A 22,847-nucleotide genomic window follows, 5' to 3' on the forward strand; every position below is an offset into this window, starting at 1 on the left:
CTCTCTCAGGTGCCAGGTGCTATGCTAGATGCCATAGAACAGTGGGGAATGAAAAATAGACACTCAATTGTAAATTGTGGCAGGAACTCTGGAGGACAAGGTGCTGTGGGAGAGGACAAGGTGCTGCCATCCATCCATCCATCCCGGGGGTCAGAAGGCTTCTCTGAGGAAATGCTCGCACCGGAGCTGGGGATTGACTGCGTTACACAGAAGCGAGGTGGCGAAAGCAGCCCAGGGAGACAGAGTGACATGGAAGTGGCCGTGAGGCACACAGGCACCTGGTCTTTTTGAGAAACCGAAAGGAGACCATTGTGCTTGGAGCAAAGGCAGGAGGAGGGTGTGTGAGAGATTGGACTGGAGGGGCGGCAGGGCCCGATCTTGCAGAAGATCATCTACCAAGTTAGGGGCTTAGGATTTTGCGTTAGTTGAAGCCAGGATCTATCAATTTTGTGAGAAAGTAATCAATCCTCTGCCCTTTGGAGATTAGGAAAACCATCTATGCTAGGTCCTGTATCTGTAATAAGCAGAGCAGAGATTTGAACTTGGGTAGTTCGATTTAAAGTCCGGAGATTTTGAAAAATGTATTCTCATTCCCCTGGGTCTACAGAGTAGGAGCCATGTGTCCTCCAAATGCATCAGCCTCAACTTATTTGTATTTAAACTGAGGTCAAGACCTTCTACTGGGTTCATAAAAAAAAATCCTTTTGCCTCCAGCTTCCTAATGTTCAAACTCATCACCTACCAGCAGGTCTGCCATTTTCTCCAGCATGTTGGACCAGTGCAGCCTGAACGTCTGGTCTCCCCAAGAGCTGATGAAGTAGACACAGGGCTTCTTGGCCTCAAATGGCAAGTAGTTGTAATTCCTATGAAAACATGTTAGGTCTGGAAGTTAGTTGACAATCGGTGTATTTCAGGCAATTCCAACCACATGTTTATATTTTGTATGTTCTTTGTGGGGCGAGGGAAGACTGGTGACAAAACTATCAAACTATTAATTTCATTCTTAGTCTATAATTGGGGACTAGTAAACAATAATCAAGGAACAGTTATGTGGCTACAATGGAGAAGTACTGACAGCTGCCACTCTCACCCCCAAGGCAAAGCTTAGAAAGGATCACCAGAGGGCAGGACTCATCAGGCAAGCCTTCTTCAAGGAGAAAGGTTTAAATCAAGAGGGAAAATAGGGAGAAAAACTAACATTTTTCCTTTAGAGACTATATGCTAGGCATTCTGTAAGGACCAACTGAGATTACAGATGTGAATGCATTTACACACTGAAATCGCTAGAGAAATGTAAGGGGGTACATTATTAATGAGGATGAGGACATATGCCTCAAACTCAACTTCAGCAGTCCATGGCTCACCATCCATCCAGTCACCCATCCATCCAGTCATCCATCCATCCATCCATCCATCCATCCATCCATCCATCCATCCATCCAATCCTTATCATTGCTAGGTATTAGTGCTAATAATGCAGGTGACTCACTTAGCTAAGAAAGGACAAGAGGGATGGCAAAGGAGCTAGAAGGGGAAGTGTAGAGCCAAAGAGAATTTTGAGGATGACTGTTGGATATACTCAAATGCTGATGAGAAAAATATGGTTAACAGAGTGAGACTGAAGACAAGAAGGATCTAATTTGTAATTTCGCTTCCCAAGGAGGAAAGGGATGGGTGTGAAGGCAGGTAAGGTGGAAGAGGGGTAGCAAAAAGCTGAAGTTCCCTGACTCCTGACAGCTAAAGTATTAAATTCTTAACCAGGTTTTCCCCCGAACCCACCTGTCATTCTCCCACAAACACCCAGAAGGCCAAAGTAAATTTCTTGGAATGGGTATGGTGGGACAGGTGGCCCTGATGAATGTGGACAGTGTTTGGAGTCACATGCTTATGGGAGGGAGGGAAGAAGGGAGAGGAAGAGAGAGAGAGAGAGAGAGAGAGAGAGAGAGAGAGAGAGAGAGAGAATATGAATGAGAGACAAAGAGGAAGCAAGTTTTGTTTGCGTTCCAAAAAGCTAAAGAGAACTTCAGCCTGAAAGAATGTGCAGTTGTTCTTTCTAGCTCTCCAACCTGAATCCTTCTGGAGACCGTAAGACTAGCAAAGCTGCCCTGTGGTCTGTTCTGCAGAATATAAACCAGCAGGTGTCCATTCAGAAGAGAAGCCAAATAAATTCTTGGCAGAAACTGAGATTGTTATTATTACAACAAGAGAACAAAAAAATAAAGTAGAAAAGGTTAGAAACTAAACTGCTCTTTCTTTTATCTCCTTTTAAGATTATTGCACTGAGGATCTTGCAACTAAATAAATTCCCTCTTAAGGTTGTACTGTTCCAAGTTTTCTTCGGTTTGAATTATTTTGTGCTAATGATGTCCAAGACCTTTGTCTCTTTGGTTCTCAGAGTCCTCTGGGTCTTACTGGGTCTGCGTGGACCAGAACGCTGTGCTTCCTCAGGTAGATTACAGTGCAGATGGAGGACAGCAGATGGGAGGCACCATGTTGCCAGTGGAAAGAGGAAACTGCCAGTTTGACTAGCTGCCTGACACATGACCAGCCTTGTGACCTTGGGCAAGGGTAGGCCTGGAATTCTGAGACTCAAACGGTGTCCCATCATTAGATGTCTTGTGCTCCAATCTCATTCCTGAGCTCCAGCCCGATACAGAAAGTGCATGCGAGCACAAGTGCCTCGTAAAACTGGAAAGCCCAGAACAAACTCAGGTGATATTTTAAGTGGCATTCTAGGCCACCCTCTATGAGGTGGTATTTTAATGGAGGCGACAGACAAGTAAACTATGTATGTGTATGTATGTGTGTACACATGCGTGTGGTCACTCTGTGCGCATGTGCATACATGTGTGTGCACATGTTTGTAGGGGTCTGTTCTAGACAGAGGATCTTCCAATGCAGTTTCCGTCACCCTGGCTTGCCAGTATGTGGACGGAGCCTCAATATAGTGGCTGAGAAATATACAGAAAGCCCCCCAAGCACCAGCATCACCTATTTTGGTCTCCTTGAGCCAGCTGGCAGCACTAATATGAGGTCCAACCGAGGGCGCCTTGAGATCTCTCTTCTCCTCCCATGCCCTTCCCACACTAGATGCCCTGACATTCTCACCAACAGTCAAGAAGCTAGTCTAACAAGGAGGAGGATGTTCTCGCTGCCTGGGCCCAGGGGAAGGATGCAGATTACTTCTGAGTAGCTCAGGGAAGTCTCCCAGAGCTGCAGACCCTGTTACAGGATCCACTCGTTGATGCCCTCGGTTTTGAAAGAGGACAAAGAAGCCATTAAAACAACCAAGACCCCAAAGAAAGTGATCCATGGGAGGAGGAAAGTGGTCCGTGGGAGAGACAGGATTTGGCAAGTGTAGGGCGTGCTCAGAAACGAGAGGACCGCAGCTCGGTGGGGAACGGAAGACGCAGGCCCTGCCCTCGGAGGGCTCACGGTCTCACAGGGAGACAGACAAGTCCACACATCTGAAGGCAGTGCGATCAGTGCTTAAAGGAGGTGAGTCTAGAAATTCCGACCAGACTGGGGATGCAGGGAAGGACACTTGGGCTTCTTCTTGAAGGCTAATAGGAGCCGGCAGTTCTGAGGAGGGGATCTGTTGCCTGGCAAAGGAAAGAGATGTTTAAAAGGCCGAAAAGCAGCAGAGAGCAGGATGTGTTTGGGAAACTGCCAGGGCCATTGCGTGCTGGAGAGGATGGTCGAGAAGTAGACGGGGACTGAACAACACTCTATGGCCTCTGAAACTCATCTTGAAAGCCACAGGCAACCAACAGATGACGTCAGTTAGGGGAGTCACTGGTTCAGACAGATACTCTGGTGAATCTCTTGCAGAACATCCAAGTCAGGTAGAAGGCGAAGATGCCGACAGGCAGAAATGGCAGCAGGCATGAGAAATACATAAGGACTAGAATTGACCAGACTTGATCACTGAGTGGATGTGGGTGGGAAGGAAAAAAGAGAACAATCAGCAACATTCTGATTCGTGGCTCGGAGGACTCAGAAGTTGGTGGCACCAGGCTGTGGGATAGAAAAGACGGGAAGAGGGGCAAAGCCGTCTCTGCGGACAGTGAGCCCAGTGAATAATTTATGGGACACCCAAGTGGAAAAGTTCGAATCTGCTGCTCAGGAAAGAGGGCCGTCGGGGGAAATAGATTGTGAGTCCTTGTTTTCCTGAGAGCGGTCAGTGAGCCCCGGGTCCGTGCGCAGACAGAGTCCACGTGGAGATGAGCAGAGAGACGGACAGGCCCTGGAGGAGTGGGTCCAGTCTCCTCGCACGTAAGTGGGGAGAGCAGCTCTCTTACGAGCCTCCCCGGAGATGATAACGTTTGGCTCTGAGCACGAGGCTCTGAACACAGAGGACTCTCACTGTGTGTGGCTTTCCCTTCTCATAAATCACTTGGTTGGTGCTTGACAGCACTTTCTTAGAAATCTATAATTTCCCTCCTCTTTGCATGTCAAAATTTCACATAGATTAAAGATCAGTGAGGGCGCATGTAGGCACTCGGCTATTTTCTGAAAGTCTTTTCTGGTGGCTGACAATCGTTTTGTGAGTTCTTCAGTTTGACTGTAGCAAAATAAAATAAGAAATGATGCATTCAATAATTCTACTAAATTGAGTTTACATAATCGCACAGAACTCAGATCAATGTAATAATTGTTAATAGGATTTCGATGGAAATTTCAAATTCTGACTTTCCTACCTTGTTATGCTTCAAAGGTATAGAATAAAGAGGGCTTCAGATACAATAATAATAGCCACCACCATTGCTCTGCCCTTAAATGAATTACCTGCATGTGTCTGTCATCTGGAGAGTTGTCAGCAGGTCACTAAGGATTTAATAACGTGGCACTTATCATGTTGCCCCTGTTTGTACTTGCTCCCATAACTGAGATTAAAAAAAAATGATGTTTCTGGTTTCAGGGAAGAACTAACTCAAACGGTCCCTGAAACCGGTCAGACCTCCGCCATCAGAAACTGCTGCTTCTGCCGTGTCTCCTACCTGTTCCCTTCTGTCACGAGCGGCTTCTCGGGGTGAGTGCTGGAGACCATAGGGATGGCGACCTCGTGGGCTGCGGCCCTTTCTCCTTCGTGCAGCAGCGGAAGGGTATCTTCCTCGGCTGACTCGGCTGACTTCTTCCTGCTCCCGTGATGGGACCCTCCATCAATCAAGTTCCCAAAATTACCTGCAGAGGCAGGAGCGAGGGGAGAGGAACCGGGTGTCAACCAGCAGAATTGGGCTGCTTGGCATAAGGGATCCAGGGCAGGGAAATAAGATCTCTGTCTGAAGGTGGAAGGAGGGATGGTCAGACCAAAGAAATAAGATTGGCAATGACAATGAGCCGTCATCTACTTCCACGTCATGTTCTCTTTTGTAAAAACAACTCAAGTTCCAAATTAAGTGGATTCCATCTCTATTTCTTCTTCTGAAGTACAGCTTCCTGAATGTGAATCAAGACCTCCTCGGACGGAATGCCCTGTCTCAGAATGGTTTTCCTAGATGTATGTCAGCCCAGGAAAATTGCTGAGACTCAGTGACGACAGTACCCACCGTGTGCCTGGCACCAGCCTGCGTTAGCTTGTTAAACCCTTGTAATAGCTCTGTGAGAAGTTATTATTACCATTTTACAGATGAAGAAACTGAGACTCAGAGAAATTAAGTGAGCCTAAGGTAATGGATCCAGGATTAGTTAGTAACCCACGTCTGTCTGAAACCAAATCATACTCTTAATCCTTTCTTTAAAGTATGAAATAAATCTAGTCCTTACCTAGTGACACAAGAGTGAACAAGTAATTATTGTTTTCTGACGTGTAAACTGCCACCAGATCACTATCATTGGCAAGTAAGGCCCTAACTCACTTACTCTGCCTTGTCTCCTACCTGTTCCCTTCTGGGAATGGATACAAGGTCTACACCAGGTGCCAGGCACTGTGCTCATCTGCACTTACCAATAGACACTTCAAAGCTAATGGGTTTATCTCCAATCTTCCGGTCAATCATGGTAGCTTCGAAAAATGCTCCAAAGAGTAAAAAGTCCTCATATTTTTCTGGTACAATCTACAAGAAGAAAAAATATTTTAGACAGGCCTGGTTCTTTTTTTTTTTTTTTTTGTATTACTGGGAAGCTGATGCTAACCTGTCTGGGGTAATTTATAGGCATTTGAGTCTCAGCGTCGGCCATAATTTCCCCACTAATCAGACAGGCAGGCGGGAATCGGGACCTGCAAATTGCACATCCAAATTCAGCCATTTATCTAGACCAATGTAGTCTCAACCTTCTGAGCTTCTAGCTTATAAGAAAATCTTTTATTCTAAAGGATAAACTTGGCATAGGAATCTTTCTAAGACACTGTGGAACAGGCACGGAATCACCGTCTGGTGAGCAGACATTCAGAAAACAGAAAACCAGAGACGAAATAGTCAGTCACGGGATTAAACCCTTACATTTGAGCATAGTTTTATGGGTCACATATGTTATGTTTGTTCCCCTTAACAATCTCGACAGGTGAAAATCAGGATCATTCCCATCGTACGGATAAGGAAAGTAAAGACTCTAAAGCTTAGGGTTGAGTTAGTAACTTTCCGAAGTATTCAGACCACAGACCCAGTGTGCTCTAACATGTGTTAACTCAACGCTTTGGTGCTAACTCAAAGTCATACTTTACCCCCGGAAAGAACACACACCCAGAGGAAAGGGGCAGAGGGTTAGGCGCTTGCATGAGCTTCGGCCAGTCACGTGCATCCCAGGTGGGCTGCAGGCACTGTGGCTGCTGCTGCCGGGGATGTACAGGTCCCAGAAGCACCACAGCGTAAATGCTTTTCCACTGATAGGGGCTCAGAGTTCATCTGCTCCAACCTCCACCTTTCACCTGAATAAACTAAAGCCAAGAGGGAGAAAGGGGCTTCCTAAGGTCACAGGACAATTTAAAGGCGGCCAAGAATTGAGGCCTGGTCTCCACCAAGGCTGCCTTGTCAAGACAGGACTTCCAAAAGACAGGACTTTTACAGGTGTCGACCTAAAAATAAAAAGCCAAAGCGAGAGGCGATGAGTGTTTATTTGCGATCCAAAAGAACCGCAATCCTGGGAAGCACTGATTCAGACAGAAATCCAAATAGTGTTCTTATTCTAGCGAAAAGGCAAACGGTTTTTAAGAGAAAGGAAAAAAAATAATTACATAAATAGAAGGAAGGAATTTCTATTGGTGTTAATAAATTACTCTTTAGCTATACACGGCTATTTACTGATTCTAAAGAAAGTCTTTAATTTTCAGTCTTTGTGGTCAGGAGGTCTGCTTTCCTGTTAGCTCTACAAACAGCTGTTGGGAAGATGACGGTACTGTAGCTCGGTCCCAAGGTTATTTTGCCCAGTTCAAACATTCCAAAGGTTCAAGGAGTAGGAAGTACAAGGCAGTCCTCTGGAATGGCTGCCCTGACTCTACTTAAAAATGACTCCGCTTATGCCAACACAGGTCACAAGACAGGAGCCATCCCAAGATAATAGGCGAGTATTTGCAAATGACTCCTATTGACACGGAACAGGCTGACACTTCAGCAGATGTGGCTGGGACACAGCATCGCATTTCTGAGCGAGGAGGCTGAGTGAACTGGAGTCATACACTCTGTGCTTCCTGGTTTTGTGGTTGAATTTTTTAAAGTCCATGGAAAAAGAGATAAGGCTTATCTAAAGATTAAAGCAGTTGTGGCCTCAGAGGTTAAGAGCCATATTCAGTCAGGGACCATGAACCTTGACCCTCAGAGAACCAGAGAGCTTTTCACATCATCGGGTGAAATGTCACCCCTTCCTTCACACAGGAGCCCCCTGTGCTCTCAGCATCAGCAAAAAAAAAAGAAAACATAGAGCGGGGTGGGGCCCAGCGCTGGATCTTAGTCATCGAGCACACACCCCTCCCACCTGCTGCCACTGTATCCACTGGCTGTAAACCAGCCACTTATCTCACCTTCTTATGGCCGAGTTTACTTTCTGGGAAGTGGTTAAAAACTAGTCGGGGACCTGGAGGGAATGTACGCCATGTAGCCTAAAGAGGGACAGCAGGTTCCACAGCCAGATGAACCCTCTTCAAATTCTGCTACTTCCTAGCTGGCGGACTTCCGGCAAGTCACAGCCACTCTCTGGCTGTCACTTTCCTTGTCTGTGAAATAAACATCACAATAGGGCCTCTGGGCGGGATAGGGGGTGAAGGGGGGGAATTATCCATGTGGAGGATCTAGTATAAAGCCTGCTCATATAGATGCCTCAGACAATAGTCATGATAAGTATTCTAACAGGTTAGAGCTTATCTTAATCCTACCCATCCTTCAAGGTACAACACAAATGCCTCTTCTGTCTAAAAATATATCTTGACTCCCAAAGCTGTAAAAATGATGATGGTAATATTTATTGAGCTGTTACTATCAGCTCAATGTGTCAGATGTGGTATTAAGAATTTTACCTACATTATCTTATGTCATTCTCGTAACTATCCTAGAAGGGAGATATTTCTATTATAGTCATTTAAAGTTGAAGACACTGCAGTCCCATGAAAGATTAAGAAATCTGTTCGAAGTTACAAAACATGCCCAATATTTATTGAGCACTTACTATGTTCCAGATTCTGTTCTAAGCGTTTTACGTGTATTAATTCATTAAATCCTCACTATGAGACTATGAAGTAGAAGTTATTAGTAGAAATAAGCATGAGGAGCTTAATTCACTTGTCCCAAGTTTCAAACAGAGACAGTGTTTCTCCAGAGGCTGAGCAGTCACCACTGCACCATACTGCCATGTCTTAAAACCAGCTGTCTCACTTGGGAGCCCAGCGTTTTAATCATTATAGTTCACTCACTCCAGGAAATAATAGCACTTTATTCATACCTCCTTATTGCACTTATCACTTTCTACTTCCTATGCATTTATTTTATACGTCTTACCTACCCTTCTATGCCATAAGTCCACAGAGTCACTATGTTTTTATTCCTCTCTTGTTGAGGATGATGTTTAAACAAGAAGCTACTTAATAGGGTTCACAGAGTTTAAAAATGAACACACCTATTAGATTAGTTATGCTCTGTGAAAGTTTGCCGAGGGGAGATAAACTTGGATGGTGGTAATGAAGGTGAGCTGGAAAAGCCAACACCATGGAATCTCATTCGTGCAGATATGCCATGAGTACATGGCTGCGGCAAGAGAGATTGGAGCTCAAAGACCCTGGATAGCTGAAAAATAAGAAGCTGCAGGAAAACATGTTGGTGTGGGCAAGCTCTGAGCCTTCAAGGCTCTGGGGGGTTGGGGGGTGGGTAGAAGCTCAATGTGGTTGTTTTAAAATGTTTGCGAACTCTTGGACAATCCTCCCTTCAAAGAGTGAAGCCAAATTCCCTTCCTTTTGAGTGTGGGCTAGACCCAATGACTGGTTTCTAACAATTAGAATGTGGCATAACTGTCAGTGTGTGACTTCCATGGACGTGGTCATAGATGTGGCCGCAGTTTCTGCCTCGCTCTGTCTTGGATCGCCCGCTCTGGGGAGAGCCAGCTGCCATGAGGACACTCAAGCAGCTTATGGAAGGCTCCATGCAGTGAGGCACCCGGGTCTCTTGCCAACGATCAACAAGGAACCAAGTCTTTCCACCAACAGCCATGCGAGTGCGCCATCTTGAAAGTGGGTCCTGCAGCTCTAGTCCAGCTTTCCAACAACTGCAGCTCCTAGCAAAGTCTTGACTGAAACCGTATGAGAGATTCTAGCTAGAACCACCAAGCTGGGATAGTCCCAAATTCCTCACCCACGGAGAAAGTAAATGTTTGTGGTTTTAACTTGCTGAATTTGGGGGTAACTTGTTATACAGTAAGAGATAACTAATAAAACCAGCAAGAAACTGACTACAAACAAGAAGCCAAGATGGAGAGAGGAGGGAGGAGAAATAAGGATCTGAATGATGCCTGAATTTTACCCTTCCCCTACCACCTTCCACACAAGAGTGAAGATGCCCCCTGGCATAGGAAGTATCTTGAAGATACTTGGGTTAAGAAAACCTTCTACTAGCCCCTTTCTACTTGGCTGACCCCTGTTTAGAAAAGAATAGCCAGTCCTGACAGCAAGAAAATTTGCCACAGGGACAGATATCGAGAAAATCAGCTTAAGTGGCTACTAAGCTAAGCACACTTTCTGCCAAAAAGTTTCTAAAAGTTTCTAAAACTGGCATATATACTGAAGAAATATACGTAAACACAATCACACCAAGGGAAATGTCAATTCTAACAACAAACTGACAGTACACAGTCCTGGAGAATATTTCTCAACATATACGTTCAGGGGGAGAGCTGGGGAGGTTGGCAAAATACCCGAAGTCGGTTACAAAGAATGGGGTGGAGAGCTCTGAATTGCTGCCCACTGGGGGTGGGAGCAAACATAAACGACATCGGGAACAGTAACAATACCTAATGTGTTGCCCGCCTACCACGCATGTACTAAGGACCCTGCTGACCACTGAACAGGCGTGCCCTCATTTATCCCCAGGAGACGCCTACGACAGAGAAACCATTACTACCCCACTTGTTGATGACTAAGCTGAAACATGGAGAAGTGTTCGTATCAGAACCGTGAATAGAGCCAACCCCCAAGATTTCCAATCCTGTGTTCCGACCTCTCTCCCACACTGTTTCTTAAGATTGATTAGATCCCAACAGTAAAAATAAGTGGCCGTTCCAAGGCTACCATCCTTCAGTCTGTCTAGTGTCCCCCAGGAATGGACAACTCTGGGAGATCAGCCGTCACCTTCCTTCCCCATCTGCAATGATTGTCTGGCTGACCTGAGAAACTCACTCCCAGAGGCAAAATCATCCAAGCCGAGAGCTGGAATCCACCCACCTCTGCTACTGACAAAACATGAAGTTCTCTCCTTTGCTTAACTACAAAGTAGTATTTATTGCTAAACAGTCGAGATGACATTCACAGCTTGTGTCCATCTTGGAGCCCAGATCTCTTTCCCATAACAGAACTAGGCTGGAAAATGCCCATGAGCTTTGCACTGAGTATTATGCAAAGATAAGCATCCCCGTGAGCTGTGGTTTCCCCACAGGCTTGGGGCAGGGGACAAGGTTTCTCAGTTTCTTGTATCCCAGCTTGTCACCCACTCTGCCTCCTCTTCATCCCTGCTCCCACATTGCCTCACATCCAGAGCATCCGCTAAGCTAATAGCAGAGCTAAAAACAATGTTGGGCCACAGATACAGTTCAGTCGATCACCCCACCACTCAGTCCCACTGGCTCCCCCGGAGGATTTTTATTTCTTTTACTTTGGTTTCCATGTAAACCTTGTTTGGGGGCCACTGAAGGACTTTATCATGGGCAGATGGCTGTGATATGTGTAGGGAGAGGCAAAGGATCAGCCCTGGAGTGTGGGCCTGAGCCAACACACATCGTGCAGAAGTGAGACCTGTACAGGCCCTTGGGAGCCGCGACAGGCGCTGTCTCCACCGTGGGCTCACCTCACAGGTGCGGTGGAGCAGTGCTCAGACCTACCTCGGGGGATGTATCGAAAGCTTCCACCTCGACCTCTGTCGAGTGGGTTTTGTCTGGAGCCTGCTGGGGTTTCCCGTCGTCGGTCGTGTCGCCCTTGTCTTTACTTGAGCCTTTGGAAGATTTGGCGTCTTTGTCCTTCGAAGACGACTTGAGGTCCTTGAGCGCCTTGGAAAATTTAGACTCCTGCGCCCCGCCCGAGAGGATTTCCACAGCAATCTCTACCAAGATTCTGCCCCTGAATGACACGCCTTCTCCAAAGCCTTCATTCAGTTCCTGGTAGTCGTCCATCAGACTGTGGTTCCTGGGTGAGCCATACAGGTTAATCCAGGCAGGTCCGAAGGTAGGTAGAAAGCCTAAAAAGACACCACGTTATCAGTTGACTGGTTATGTTTACAAGTTGATTATATTTTGCTTCATGAAAATTGTATGCATTCATTTAAATACACAGAAAAGACAGGAGAAAATATTTACAGGCTATCCCATCACCAAAAGACAGCCATATTTACCATTTTGCTATATTTCTTTCTAGTCTTTCTTCCATGCACATGTTTACACTTGTTCACAGTTGTAATAATACTATGAATAATGCTATGAATTATTCTAAGGATGCTGATGTGCATCCTTGATCTGTTCGCTTACTCATCAAATGTTTATTGACTCCTGACATGAGCCAGCCACCATGCTAGACACTCTGCATAGAGCCCAGTGGAGAATAGAGCAGATGCAAACATAAACAAACAAATGTTTGCATTATAGATGTAATGAAGGAGATATACCTTGTGCTGTAAGAACAAATAATCGACTGACGTGGCGTGGAGAGGAGTTAGGCTGAGAGAGAGAGGAGAGGAGGGAGTTCTAGGCAGAGGGAATAGCATACGGCCGTGGAAAGGAGCTGGAAGCTAGAAGGAGCTGAAAGAGAAAGTCAGTGTGGCCGACGCCTGGAGAAGAGTTTGGAAAGGTGAGCGGGTCTTGGGAGCCTGGACAAGGATTTTGGCCTTTAACCTAGAAATTATGGGAATATTGTAGCAGGATTTAAGTAAAGACAGGACATGATCAGATGTGTGTTTTAAGATCACTCTGGCTGTGAGTGAATGGTTATAAGAATGGGCCAACTGGTTTGGGGACCACATCGTCATCGAAAGTGAAGACATAAGTGGCGTTCTAGGGTGATGTAGTGAAGACTGAAAGAAACAAATGTTCTCAGATATGTTCTAAATGTAGAACTGAACAGACTTGATGATTTTAATTTACTAGTAGCATAAGTACTTTCCTTTCTTAATACATAGCATCTGAGAGAATACACGGCATCTATGTGAACATCTCTTTGGCAACAGAATGTTCTGTTTTGCCACGAAGTACGGCATGGGCATCCTGAAGCTTACTTAACTGTGTGGGTTCAAGTCTCAAATGTCGGCTCTGCCATTTTCAAGCTGTGTGACCTTAGGCAGGTTTTACAAACCTTCCTATGCCTCAGCTTCCTCATCCGTAAAATGGAGATGCTAATAGTAGCTAACTCACCTGTCGAGATTAAAAGAGGTAATATCTATTAAGTGATTCACACAGGCTCTTACGAAGAGATCAAGAATATTAGCCATTACTCTTAATAAGTATATTTATCATTATTTGCTTAATAGTTTCCCCACTGTTGATAAGTAGATGTTTCTGTATGTTTACTGTCATCAGTAGCTGTATGTCTAAATGTTTCCTCTCCCTGCACCCACAGTCCCATGGACGAGATTCTATCCTTCCTTTGAGTAAATTTTAAGAAGCAGAGGTATTGTATGAAAAAGAAGAGAAAGATTTTATGGCCCCCCCCCGATGTCTGTTTTTTAAACACATCTCCCTGAATACCATCAGGATGTTCCCGAAAAGCTGTGGGTGAAACGCGTTTACACGTAACTGAGAAATCTGCAGAGGGGCAGAGTGCCCTTTCTGCCCAAAGCGATCCTGTGGCAAACCCTTCCGTAACACGAAGGTCAAATGGTAGCTATGTATTGAGACCTTTCAACAGTGTCACTCTGTGAGGGGCACAAAAAGGCACAAATTTTCATCTGTTTATGTCAAACCTTCAGTATATGTGTCTGTGTATGCACTGACACATACATATGCACAAGTATGCACATCGATTAACAGTGAGCAGCACCTCCCTGCAGTACTCACACTCTCGTGCTCCCATCGGCGAGCGGGAGGCACAGTTTGGGAGGATGACTTCAACATGTAAAAAACCATTTTTAGCTTTGTGCCATGCAGCAGATGTGGCCGATGGACCACATTTTGCCAACTTCTGGTCTAATCAAAACATTTCATTTTTCAATTAAGAATCCTCAGGCCCAGAGAGAGGGAGTGACCATCTCTAAGACCTGCAGTGATGGTCATGGCAGATATGGGACCAGGACCAAGCCTCCTGGCTCCCAGAGCCTGGCTCCATCCATTCCCCTGAACCAATGTGAACCACAGACCACACAGAGCATGGAAGGTGCCTGACACAGTGCATGCTCCAACCATCTCGTTTCAAAGACCAAGGCTCTAAGTCAATCATTTAGAGACCCTATTTCCAAGACAGATAGGTGAGGCTTTACCTTTATCTCCATCCTGTTCATTGGAGATTTTCTTCAGGTCGATGAAATGGGTTGCCAGTGCGACATCATTCATGCTGCCTTCATCCCACACCTGGATCTTCACCCTCCGACACAAGGGAGGGAACATCTCCTTGAAGACCACTTGTTCATGCCACACAGGATCGGCACAGCTCTTCTTCACCGCGGTTCGCCCCTGAAAGCAAAGCCGGGAGCGCATGAACCATGGAAAGAAATGACGGGGGCCCTTGCCTGGACCCAAGAAACTCTTCAAAACAGCTGGAAGTATGAAGTTAGTTGCTAAACATAAGAACCTGCTTCCACCAATGACCTGCTCTGTGCCAGACACCGTGCCAGGCACTGGGGACAAAGGCCAGTAGGTTGTGGTCCGCTCTCAGGAAGTTCCCATCATCCTACTGGGGTCTGGGTGAAACTAACACCTGGTTGTGAACAAGTGTCGTTCTCACGCGCCTCCAGGAACGCAGCAGACAGAGTCAGGCCCTGAGTTCATGTTTTTCATAGGACTTTGTGCATATCACTTCCCCAGTCCGGATCTCAGTTTCCTTGTCATAAAATGAAGGTGACGTCCTATATGACTGCCAAGGTGGTCCAGGGCAAAAATACTCTGATGCTCACCATGCCAAGTCGAGGAAGCAGCAGAGACACGTGCTTGAAGGACAGAGACAACATGCACGTCAGCTGAAGCTTCAAAGCCCAGCCAGCCAGAATTAGGCTCCGACCGGGTGCCCGAGCCGTGGAACTTCCCATGGCTCTTGAGCAGGGAACAGCTGGGAACAGGGATGTGCCGGCGTCCATGGGACAAGGACTACCCGCGGAGACTGTGGAGCAGATTGGGAGGAGGCGGTAACTTTACAAGGCCTGGGGACCAGGTAACGGCTCAGAGAAGTAGTCAGAGATGAGGCCTGTCTGCCCGGGTCCTCAGCCACGCTGTCCGATGGCTCGCCTTCCTAACTGCCTATGGAGAGTGAGTGCGCAACCGCCCCCTTCTTTCCCGCCGCGAGCCCCAGGACCCCTCTGTGGCAAGCCTTCTCTCTCCAGGCACTTCCTAAGTTTTATTTTAACTTCGCTTCATTTGACTAGAAGTGCCTTGGGGAGAGCAGGGCTCCGGCCCAGGCTGCCCTTGTTGGTGACAACACTTCCTCACCATCTGTCCAGCGAAGGAGACCTCCACGAAGGGATCCACAAGGTCCTTACTGTCACCCACAAATGCTTTGGTGACGTTTGCCATGATGCTGGAGTTCATTCTGGGCAACCCTTCTGCTTTGTAGAGTCTCACATAGAATCTGGCCCAGGGTCTCTCTGAGGGAAATCCTTGAGGGATCAAGAGGTTCCTTAGAGGGGAGAAAAACAAAGGAAAAAAAAAAAGCGCTCTCACCTGGAAGAACAAGAAGAAAATCTGGAAGCAATTTGGAAGCAGAAAGAAGGACCCTGATATATGAGAAACATCTGAAAAGGTTAGGATTCATGGTTAAAGTGAGTTTTCTTCCCAGTGTGAATGACAGCTAAGGGTAGGATTAGAGTGAATGCAAACTTGTTTGGGTCCTGGAATTATAGAATAAACTCTGTTCACCACTCTGCATAACAAACCAGTGGTTGAAATTATAATTCTTTCCAAGAAAAATGAGTTATATTCAAATAAGTCACATAAGCTCTGCAATGGCTTGTCTATTACAGGTTATTATAGGAAGACAGGCTTTTCTTGTCCTAGGAACTGACCTCCCAAAGGCTAGTCATGCCTTTGACAAGACATATCTTGGTACAGAATCCCAGGTGGACAAGCTGTGAACTTGACCGTTCACTCTCATGTACTCATAATGCAAGGAAGGAAGAGAAGGAGACATGGGAGTTGGGACATAGCATTTCCATTGCACGGCCCTGGATGGGCCTGTCTCACTTTTCAATTTGTTCCTCGGCATCGGAGGTTTTGGGCTTGGTCTTCAAGAGGTCGCCTTTCCCGGTCACGCTGATGTCGCACTTCAGGTACCCCTTCGTGCCAGTCCTGATGTCTCCAGGATCTGTGAGCAGGGCCCACTTGTCACAGAACTGATGACCTGCAAAAGCATCCTGAGAGCTCGGATATCCCGCACAGATGGACCCAGCAACTCCAGCCAGTTCTCACCCACTCCCAAGGCCTCCCACGCTCTACCGAGGGGTAGCTCAGCAGGGCTAAGTCCAGCTCTCCTGCTACCTCCCCCTCTCTCCCTTTCCCTCCTCTCCTTTGCTTCCCACTCTCTTCTCCTTCTTTTTCTCCGAGCAGCCACAGATACTTGGGAGGCCCTCGGTCTTGCAGAAATTGCCTAGACAGGGTTCTAGCTTTGACAGGATATAAGGACATTAATGGAGTATAGAGTTAACATGTGATTTCATGGGCTGTACATGTGGTTCAGTGGATCTTTTTGTGAGTTCAAACTTTAGAACCTCTTACAAAATCTAGACGTCTGGCTTATCTTTGAAAAGCTGCTAGATGTGGCAACACGGCGTGCACATTTCCACATGACAGTAGGTGGTAAAGGAATGGAGAAGATGCTACTCCTTCCACCTGCGTCACGAGCCCTCCTGGTGACGACAGTCTCCATCGCCCCTTAATATATTAAACCCAGACCATGGCGCTCACTCATGCCCACGGCCTGGCCCCGCTGCTCAGGTGAGCTGGAATCAGAGGTAAAGAAACAGGGCCTTCATGAGAAGATCAATGTTTGTTGTTGGTCATGTGACTTCTTAGCTCTTGACCTTGGACAAATTACCTAAGTTTCAGTCTCTTATAATCAGAGATAATAACAGTAATTATAGCAAATTCATATACAGTATGCCACAGTCATTATCCTGTGCTGGGTTTTATGCTAAGTGCTTTATGTATATTTATTAACTTAATCCTCAACTCTCCTAGGAAGGAGGTATTATTTTATCCCCATTTTTAAACATGAGGAAACTAAGGTGCAGAGAAGTGAAGCCATCTGCCCCAAGGTTACACAACGAGGAAAGAGCAGAGTGGGATTTGAACCCAGGCAATCCGGCTCCAGAATCCACATTCCTAACTTCCATATTCTCCTGCCTTTCCTGCTTGTGTCTCACAGCACTAAATTAGACAGAATGTGGGTTGGGGTGGGGGGCTGGGGGAGGCAGTGGGAAGAGAGGGAAATGCTTAGAAGTCTGGACATATAAGATAATTTTACTATTAGATGGTAAACTTTAAGGAAAATAAGCTATGTCTTGCTTGACTTTCTATAATCGATGCTCGGTGTTATTGAATGAACAGTTAGATGGATGAGTAAGTACAGGGGTGACCACCAGGCGGGGTAGCCTGGAGCAGAGTAGGAGAGGGATTGGGAGGTGATGCTTTCTTACCGGGTTGGTTGTACACGGTCCCCAGATCCACCTTGAAGGAGCCGATCAATGTGCTTCCTATCAGCTTGTGGTGGCAGACCTGAGGGGAGACAGAGCAGTGAGCCCCGCAGCCCAGATTTCTCTTCGAGCCCAAATCTGTGAAATGGGTCCATGACACCTCAGAGAGGATTCTAGGCATTTGACCTCTGTCCGGCCTTCACTCCTATATCTGGAGCACAGTGACATTTATTCATCTAACCTCAGGGCTGTAAAGGGCATTGAGAAGTAGTACCTCTTCCTCGTAGCAGGCTTTCAGCTAGTTTTCTATTGAAGGACACCAAAGAAATATCACTGTCCGAAAGATTTTTTTTTAAGCAAAATGAACTTCTGTGTGGCTTACTTTTCAACATCCATCTCTATCTGATGAAACTTTACTCATCCTTCAATACCTACAGCAAAGGTCACTTCCTCCAAGCAGCCCTCCCCGATGCCCTTTCTCCCCTAAATTCCCACACCACTTTCTCAGAGAACTCGTCACACAATGCCTTGAGGAGTTTTGGACACATATAATAGTCAGAACAAGGGAGATGGTCATCCTCAATATTTTCTCTAATCAGAAGCCTGCAGAGTACCCGGCTGGTTACAACAGTCTATTTTAATGCTAACACTGTCACAATAAGGAAGCTCTCAAGGAAGGTGGCAGAGCTGTGCCCAGGTCCAGAAACAACATTGTAGGAGACACTGCTGAAGAATCACGAGAGCTCGACTTTTAACCCAGAAAAGAGAAAACTGAAGTTGTGGAGGAAAAGCAATGGTGACTTATGTGTCTTCAAATCTTGGAGACTGTGCCATCTAGAAGAGGGGGTAGGTCTCTCACGTGGTTCCCAAGTTACGGAAAGAGAGATTTCAGCCCACCACATGGACAGTTTTTATAAAAGAACTTCCCAACAATGGAATGGGCTTTCCTAGACGTAGTGACCCACCCGTCACTGGCTATAATCAGCTAGTGCCCACGAACACCACGTCATGGAGGTGGTGGAGAAGTTCTGCACCAACCGGAAGTTAGACTAGATGACCTCTAAATTTTCTTCTAATTATAAAATTTCGTAAGTCCCTTGAGTCAAGAACATCTCCTACTTTCTTCTACCCAAGACATGGTCTTGTTCTTAATACAGATTCAGTAAACATTGAGTGACTTGATGAATGATTGACCAGGTGAGCAGTGGATGAATAGGAGACTTTCATAGCTTCTTAACAGATCCTTTTGGTAGAGGCAATAAGAAGCAATAAATGCAAGTGACTCTAAAAAATGAAGATATGACAGTCCTTCCCATTCTCCTTTCCACTCTTTCTGCTTTGCCCAAACTTTGCAAGGGTGGTAGAGAGCTGAGGGGACATGAGGACAGCTTAGCTTGAGTAGAGGAATTATTTAAGGCCACACACAAAGTTCACTCCAACTCCTACCCCCACCCCAACCTCCAACATCTTCCCCAAGGCCCAAGAAAGAACACAAATCTGATTCAAACTTTTCTCAGGTCAGAGGCATCTGGGTCCCTGTGGGCACAAGAGGATACAAGAGCCCCAAAGGGCTCTTTAAATAACACAGGAGGCCTCCTCCAATCATCCACCTGTGTAAGCGCCAGGCAGCCCTGGTATGGTCAAGCATTAGGTTACCAGAGCTCCGGGGCATCTCACACACAGAAGCCTGGGGGCCCTGTGTGCCTGGGGCCACTGTCAAGGGAAGATGGTCTTTGGGTCTGCTACAGCCTGGCTGTCCCAACAGCATCTGCTTACGGCACTCCCCACTTCTTCTCCCACGTTGAATTTATTCTGGGTGTGCCAACTTGTAGTTCATGGACTGGCAGGAAACTCATATTAAATACTTCCCTCTCCAGGGGAGTTTTCTCTTTAAAATCTTTGGCCTCTGTTCCTAATGTCATTTAAGGAGACCAAAGTATGCTCTTCTTTCAAGTTCGAGGAACAGAAATAGGCAATAGCAGCTGTGATTCTCTAAAAAAAAACACTTGCCCCCCAGAGAACCATGACCCTTGGCTATGATACAGTATAAAAATCTAGCTAGTAACTGTTTATCTACAATCTAGAAAAGTCCCTTAGGAGCTGGCTATAAAGCCAATCTCACAAACAGATCGTTGCCTGAGCTACACAATATAACAAAGTCCCAGGTCTCGAAATGTCCCAGGTCCCGAAATATCTTTGGCACCACTTGTCATCATGCCTGAAATTCAAACACAGAGAATGTTTGGCTCTTGATGATTTCTCATTCTTCAAGAGTCACATTCTTCAAGTGCCCCGGGAAAGATAATATCATCATTCCACTATTACCTAAGCTTCATGCAGGACTTATATGTAATATGTTACATATATATTAATTTGTATATAAACATAATATTAAAATAGAGATGAATGGATGATAAAGACAGACAAGGAAGTCTTCAAGACAAGTTTACTCTTTGCGCAATTCTGATTAGAGTTGGTGTCGCTGTTAAGAAAACCTTTCCTCATCCTCCACACATCTTATGTCCTTTGAAAACCATTTGGAAGCGAGCACTTGCCCTTCAGCCCCCCACCCCACCACTTCCGGGGTGCACGCCCTCGTTATCCACTGCATGGGAGAAGCAGTGATTTCTCAAACTGGTGAGATAGGTGCAGTGTGTCAGCCACTGGTCTCTGTCCTTTTACTAAGTGGTGCGAACTTGGCAATGACCCCGTTTGTGTTCTCACGTGGACCAGGTCAGCTTCCACGTGAGCCCTTTCCCTTCCCATTCCTGTCTGCCATGTGGCAGGCCAACCTGGATAAGACACCTGGCTATACCAGGAAGCTCTCTGTCTCTACTCTTCAGACTCAATCTGTGGAGGTAGGAATTCACCTGGCAGGACTGAGGAAGGGTCTGTGCAGCAGAACCAAACCCCGCCTCCTGTGGGGAGGTCTAGAGGTCAACGCTCAAAGGCAACCAACTGTTAAGAAGCCAAATGGTAATCACTTGTGCTTCAGATCACATCCTCCGATCCAACACTATTGATATATTTGGTTCCTTCCTGATTCTTCTTTTTTATCTATTTCTCTATTTATGACTAGGTAGGAAGAGAAGGGAGGTGATTAATTATTATTAGCGTGGATATCACTCCAAGAGAAAAACACTAACATTTGCTTCATAAAAAGAAAGAAACCAACTCAACAATGGCAATCTATTAAGATGTCATTCGCAGCATATTTTTCACATTCCCACATGAGTAAGCTACACAACTCAACTTATGATGGCTTAATAGTAGACGATAACTCACTTCCAACAAGCGTAGATTTTCCTTCCCAAACTCCTGTACACTGGTTATCTCAAGTATTATCCTGTTGGTTTCAAACCCACCAGCTCGTACTCACCCCCCTGAATCTATTCTCCCCTAGGCAGACTGATCTGTCCTAGAGAGTTCCCAGAGCCTAGAATCTCTCCCAACCACCCCCACGCCCACCACCAATGATATACTTACTGAGATTTTGATGATCTTGTCAAAAAGATGTACTTGGGGCCCAGTGAAGTCAAAGACAAAGTACTACAAGACAAAAAGTTCATTCTGACCATAAATCCTAGGCTTGCATTTAAGAATCCTGTTCCTGGAATAGATTTAAATCTGTATTGTCCTAATCAATGGCTCTGTGGTCCTAATGGCGCATAGATATATAAATATATATACACACCATTAATTGATTGGCCATCCCTTATTGAAGGTCATTTAACTTGTTTGTTTGTTTGTTTGTTTTTCAAATACAAAAAATAAAAAACGAAGAACGCCACCAACCACATTTTTTGCACAGGTTATATGTGAGTTTTCTTCTAAAACAGACATGAGAAATAGAATTTTGGGGTCATGGTTTATGTGCATGTAAATTTTTAGTAGATAGTGTGAGATTTCTTTCCAAGGGAGCTAACTATTTTACATTCCCACAAGATGAAGGAATAGCAGCATATGAAAATAGCCATTTCTCCACACCCTTGCCAACCTGTGATATTGTCAAATCTTTTATTTAGTTGCTTGTTTGTTTTTATCCGTATATAATAATGAGTGAAAATAGTATCTCGGTATAGTTTTAATTTGGAGTGAACTTAATTAAAACTTTATTTTCTCGGGAGTTTTCAATTTCAAACACCCCTGTGAAATTACCAAGATGTACCAGGGAGAGAAGGAAAAGAAAGTATGGACAAGGGAGGTTTCTAATCTTAAGAAAGTGATTGAATTTTCGAGTGGAAGAAGTTATCTAGACTGGTCTCTTGTTCTACAGATAAGAAGGATGGCGACTAAAGAATTTAAGAGACATGCCTAGAGTTATGCAGCTAGTTATTGCTTGACTGGGAGCAGAGCTGGTTCTCCTGAAGTCACTGTACAAGGGGCTCAAATACGAGGTGTTTCATCACCTGAACTTTTTCCCCAACATGAGGCTGCTGATCCTAAGGTGCGGGAAACTGGAAGGGTGTTTCGTTGAGGGTTATGTGTTTTGGGGACTGGCGGTGGGGAGGGAGCGTGGAATTAGGAAGGCTATCGTGCATTATTTCTTTTGTTTTTGAGCCATAAGAGGGAGGAACAACACAGAAACTTAGAGCTGAACATGAAAACACTGTTAACAGTCTGTCTTTAATGGGCAAAACAGAAAAACCAAAATGTGGAAACTATCATATATTAATTATGAGACCAAAACGGTAGCCCTTGGATTTCAATGAAAGGTTAGAGTATATCAGCGTCTGCTGTTTAAGAAAATAGGAAAAAACATGTGTAACATTTCAGTAAGTTTTTTCACATATAAGTTTTTTCACATATAAGTTTTCACAGAAGTTCCAACTTCATAAGAGTTTGGTTTTAGAATTTCTTTTACGTGCAGAATTCACTTACATGAAATTCTTCATTCTCTGATATATGAGATGCTGCGGGTTCCTTTGGACCAATAAATTACTTCTAATGTTTATTGCTTTCTGCTGAGTTTTACATTTCAGACTCAACTGCCTCCCACAGGTTCTTTAAATTTCCGAGCCCACGCATTTTTCTGGCTGGGACATATTCCCCAGCCCCTGCTAACTGGTCCCTTCAAATCTGATGATCTCCGGGCTTGCCATTGGGGTCAAAAGCTGTAACAAAGGCTTTTAGTTCAACTATACTAATGGTTTTTACTTGATTTCCTACTGATTACAATTGGGTTGAATTTAATGTCATTTAGATCCTGAATTTGTATGTATAAATCAAAGCTAATTATAATAATTAACACATTTACAGAGCTTTGCATTAAAACATTTTCATGCACATTATTTCATATCACATCCATGCCAAAAGGTGTTTGGAAAGTGAGGAGCGGAACAGGCAGGAGACAACTGCCACTTTAAATCACGGTAAAGGGCTTAGAGGCAGGAGTGA

General features: G+C 45.3%; 1 protein-coding gene across 1 annotated transcript in view; it reads right to left on the reverse strand.

Moving 5' to 3' along the window:
- FER1L6 (fer-1 like family member 6) overlaps positions 1-22,847 on the reverse strand; it is a 109,868-nt gene that overhangs the window by 66,245 nt on the left and 20,776 nt on the right. The window contains exons 5-13 of the mRNA XM_006916569.1: positions 20,937-20,999; positions 17,454-17,532; positions 16,003-16,159; positions 15,253-15,439; positions 14,091-14,283; positions 11,512-11,864; positions 5,948-6,056; positions 5,001-5,184; positions 743-863 (exon numbers count right to left, since the gene is read on the reverse strand). Of these exons, the coding sequence (XP_006916631.1) occupies positions 743-863; positions 5,001-5,184; positions 5,948-6,056; positions 11,512-11,864; positions 14,091-14,283; positions 15,253-15,439; positions 16,003-16,159; positions 17,454-17,532; positions 20,937-20,999 (1,446 nt within the window). The remainder of the gene's footprint in view (positions 1-742; positions 864-5,000; positions 5,185-5,947; positions 6,057-11,511; positions 11,865-14,090; positions 14,284-15,252; positions 15,440-16,002; positions 16,160-17,453; positions 17,533-20,936; positions 21,000-22,847) is intronic.

Source organism: Pteropus alecto, unplaced genomic scaffold (genome assembly GCF_000325575.1).
Source record: "Pteropus alecto unplaced genomic scaffold, ASM32557v1 scaffold164, whole genome shotgun sequence".
NCBI classification, from domain to species: domain Eukaryota; kingdom Metazoa; phylum Chordata; class Mammalia; order Chiroptera; family Pteropodidae; genus Pteropus; species Pteropus alecto.